The sequence below is a fragment of the Cyprinodon variegatus genome, unplaced genomic scaffold (genome assembly GCF_000732505.1).
Source record: "Cyprinodon variegatus isolate N-32 unplaced genomic scaffold, C_variegatus-1.0 Scaffold183, whole genome shotgun sequence".
Taxonomy (NCBI): domain Eukaryota; kingdom Metazoa; phylum Chordata; class Actinopteri; order Cyprinodontiformes; family Cyprinodontidae; genus Cyprinodon; species Cyprinodon variegatus.
The window spans coordinates 1,154,179-1,156,850 of NW_015150636.1; the positions used below are offsets into that span (position 1 = coordinate 1,154,179).

General features: G+C 40.4%; 1 protein-coding gene across 1 annotated transcript in view; it reads left to right on the top strand.

Annotated features, from left to right (window-relative positions):
- Positions 1-38: 38 nt before the first annotated feature.
- Positions 39-2,672, top strand: part of naa20 (N(alpha)-acetyltransferase 20, NatB catalytic subunit) — a 4,448-nt gene continuing 1,814 nt past the window's right edge. Inside the window, exons 1-5 of the mRNA XM_015378995.1 lie at positions 39-129; positions 937-961; positions 1,406-1,496; positions 1,569-1,704; positions 1,775-1,920. Coding sequence (XP_015234481.1) covers positions 77-129; positions 937-961; positions 1,406-1,496; positions 1,569-1,704; positions 1,775-1,920 — 451 coding nt within the window. The 5' untranslated portion in view covers positions 39-76. The remainder of the gene's footprint in view (positions 130-936; positions 962-1,405; positions 1,497-1,568; positions 1,705-1,774; positions 1,921-2,672) is intronic.

Consider the following 2,672-nt stretch of genomic DNA (forward strand, 5'->3'; position numbering starts at 1 on the left):
GGGGAGCTACCGGTTGTTGCTCTTGTTGTTTGAGCTCCTCCTCTTCCTCAGTGAAGGCAGCAGCAGCAGGAGGAAGATGACTTCTTTGCGGCCGTTTACCTGCGATGATCTCTTTAAATTCAACAACATGTGAGTCAGAACCGCCTGGTTCCGTCTGATATGAACCCTTCTGTGTTCCGGTCCAGTTCGGGGTTTAATCCGGAGCCGAACGCTCAGACACCGACCGACTGATTAAAACTGATCGTTCAGATTGATTCTGAATTATTCAGCAGGATAATCCGGATTATTGTTTGCTTAGTTTGATGTTATTCTTTACTAAATTAAGCATAAAAGTTAAACTCTTTCTTTAACTGTCTGTAGTTTATGAATGACGCTTTATTTGCCGTTTCTCTTCCTCTAAAGGAGTTAATTCAGGGATTAATGATCATTAACTGTTTGTTTTTTAATTTATTGACTAATAGAACTGGGCAGTTTACATAAAAACTGATTTATCAATATTAACAATGCTAAATAAATCACCCAAACAAAGCGGCAGATTAGGACAAAACAAAGAACCAAATAAAGGCTAATCAGGAAAGACTGCTGCGGGCTTCCGTAGTTTCTAAAGTTGTGGTCTTTCAGTTGTTAATCCTCCCAGTTTTATACAGACTTCATGGTTTTTGCATCCAGTGATTCATGGGAAGCTTCATCTGACTGGCTGTGATCAATTACTGTCCATCATCCATCATCCATCCATTCATCCATCCTCCATCCATCTTTTTTCTATATTAAAGAAATTAACTTTTTATGGAATTTTTAAATTAAGTAATTAAATGTTTGTCTATATTTGTTGTTTTTTCTCTTAAATTGTTCCTAATCTGTTCAGATCATTAACTGTTTTTAATAAGCGACTAAATGATTAATTTTAAACCTGTCTTTTTTTTGTTTTTTTCCCAGAAATTTGGATCCACTCACAGAGACGGTATCCTTCTCCACCATGAGAATAATAAGAATAAAGGATCTTTATTATTTCTATTCATGTTCAGGCAGAATTAGATCATAAAATGAGTAGAAATAGATTGTTTTTAATATTTCCTGAAAAGTTTTTTAAATCCATTTTACCTGAAATGTTTTTTTTAGGAGAATTTTAAGTGTAAAGTGAAAGGAAAAAAAACTACTGGAATCAAATGATGTAAGGCTGAACTCTGCGCATCAGCCCACAGTGAAACATGGTGGTGGCAGCCTCATGCTGTGGGACTAGGGTTTTAAAAGTCCTGACTCAGGGGAACGGATTCTAAAAGCCAGTAATTCTTTGATCTCTTCTGTTTAGACTGTATAACAGTTTTCCCCTTTAGAAGTTAGTTGGGTGTGAATACTTTCCCAGCATCGCTCTGATTCCCAGTTCTCCCTAACCGCTCTGCTCTAGTATGGGATCCCGTTCTACCTGCAGTACCTGGCCCACTGGCCCGAGTACTTCATCGTTGCCGAGGCGCCGGGCGGCGAGCTGATGGGCTACAGTAAGTCCCTCCATCTGAACTAGGATTAGCTTCTCCTGGTGGGATCCTGTCTGACTGCCTGTTCTGGTTCAGTTATGGGGAAGGCGGAGGGATCCGTGGCCCGGGAGGAGTGGCACGGTCACGTCACGGCTCTGTCCGTGGCTCCGGAGTTCAGACGCCTCGGCCTCGCCGCCAAACTCATGGAGATGCTGGAGGAGATCTCAGAGAGGTTTGCTGGAGTCTTTGAGGTCGGAGCCGGAGCGCGGGACGACGCTTCTGATTGGTTCTCTGTTCTGCAGGAAGGGCGGATTCTTCGTGGACCTGTTTGTTCGGGTGTCCAACCAGGTGGCGGTGAACATGTACAAACGTCTGGGCTACAGCGTCTACAGGACGGTCATCGAGTATTACTCGGCGAGTAACGGCGAGCCGGACGAAGACGCCTACGGTAAGTCTTCAGCCCTGTTCCAACGCCACGAGCCCTGCTGGCGGTTCAGACAGGAAACGATGGAGGACGCCCTCATGGGTCCAAACTGATCCAACGGCTTTTAGACGAAAACATTCTAGTTTTTAAATCCCCATCATCCCTGAAACGAAACAAATTCTCTACAGAACGTCTCTGTTCTGATGGAGGTTTAGTTGGAGCTCAGTTTGGCCACATGAGGGCGCTGTTTCACACAGAAGGACGGTTTCATAAGAAACAGGAAGATGTTTCAGGTCATTTATCAGATCAGAAATACTTTAAATATTTATATATATTATATATATACTTTAAATATTTTAATATTTAGCATATAAAGAGAATAAAATCAGATTTAGAAAATAAATTAGAGCTGAAACAATTAGATTAATTGATTATTGAAATAATCGTCAACTAATTTAGTAATTAATGGTTAACTGGAGCAGAGAGACTGTAAAACATGCCTTTAACTGACAGAGCGACCCACAGGAATTAGGAGCAGGAATTCTACCAAGATTGTGATCAAAAATAAATATATATACATATATATATATATATATATATATACTACTGTTCTAAAGTTTGGGGTCACATTGAAATGTCATTTTTTAAGGAAAAGCTCTGTACTTTTCAATGAAGATAACTTTAAACTAGTCTTAACTTTAAAGAAATACACTCTATCTATTGCTAATGTGGCAAATGACTATTCTAGCTGCAAATGTCTGGTTTTTGGTGCAATA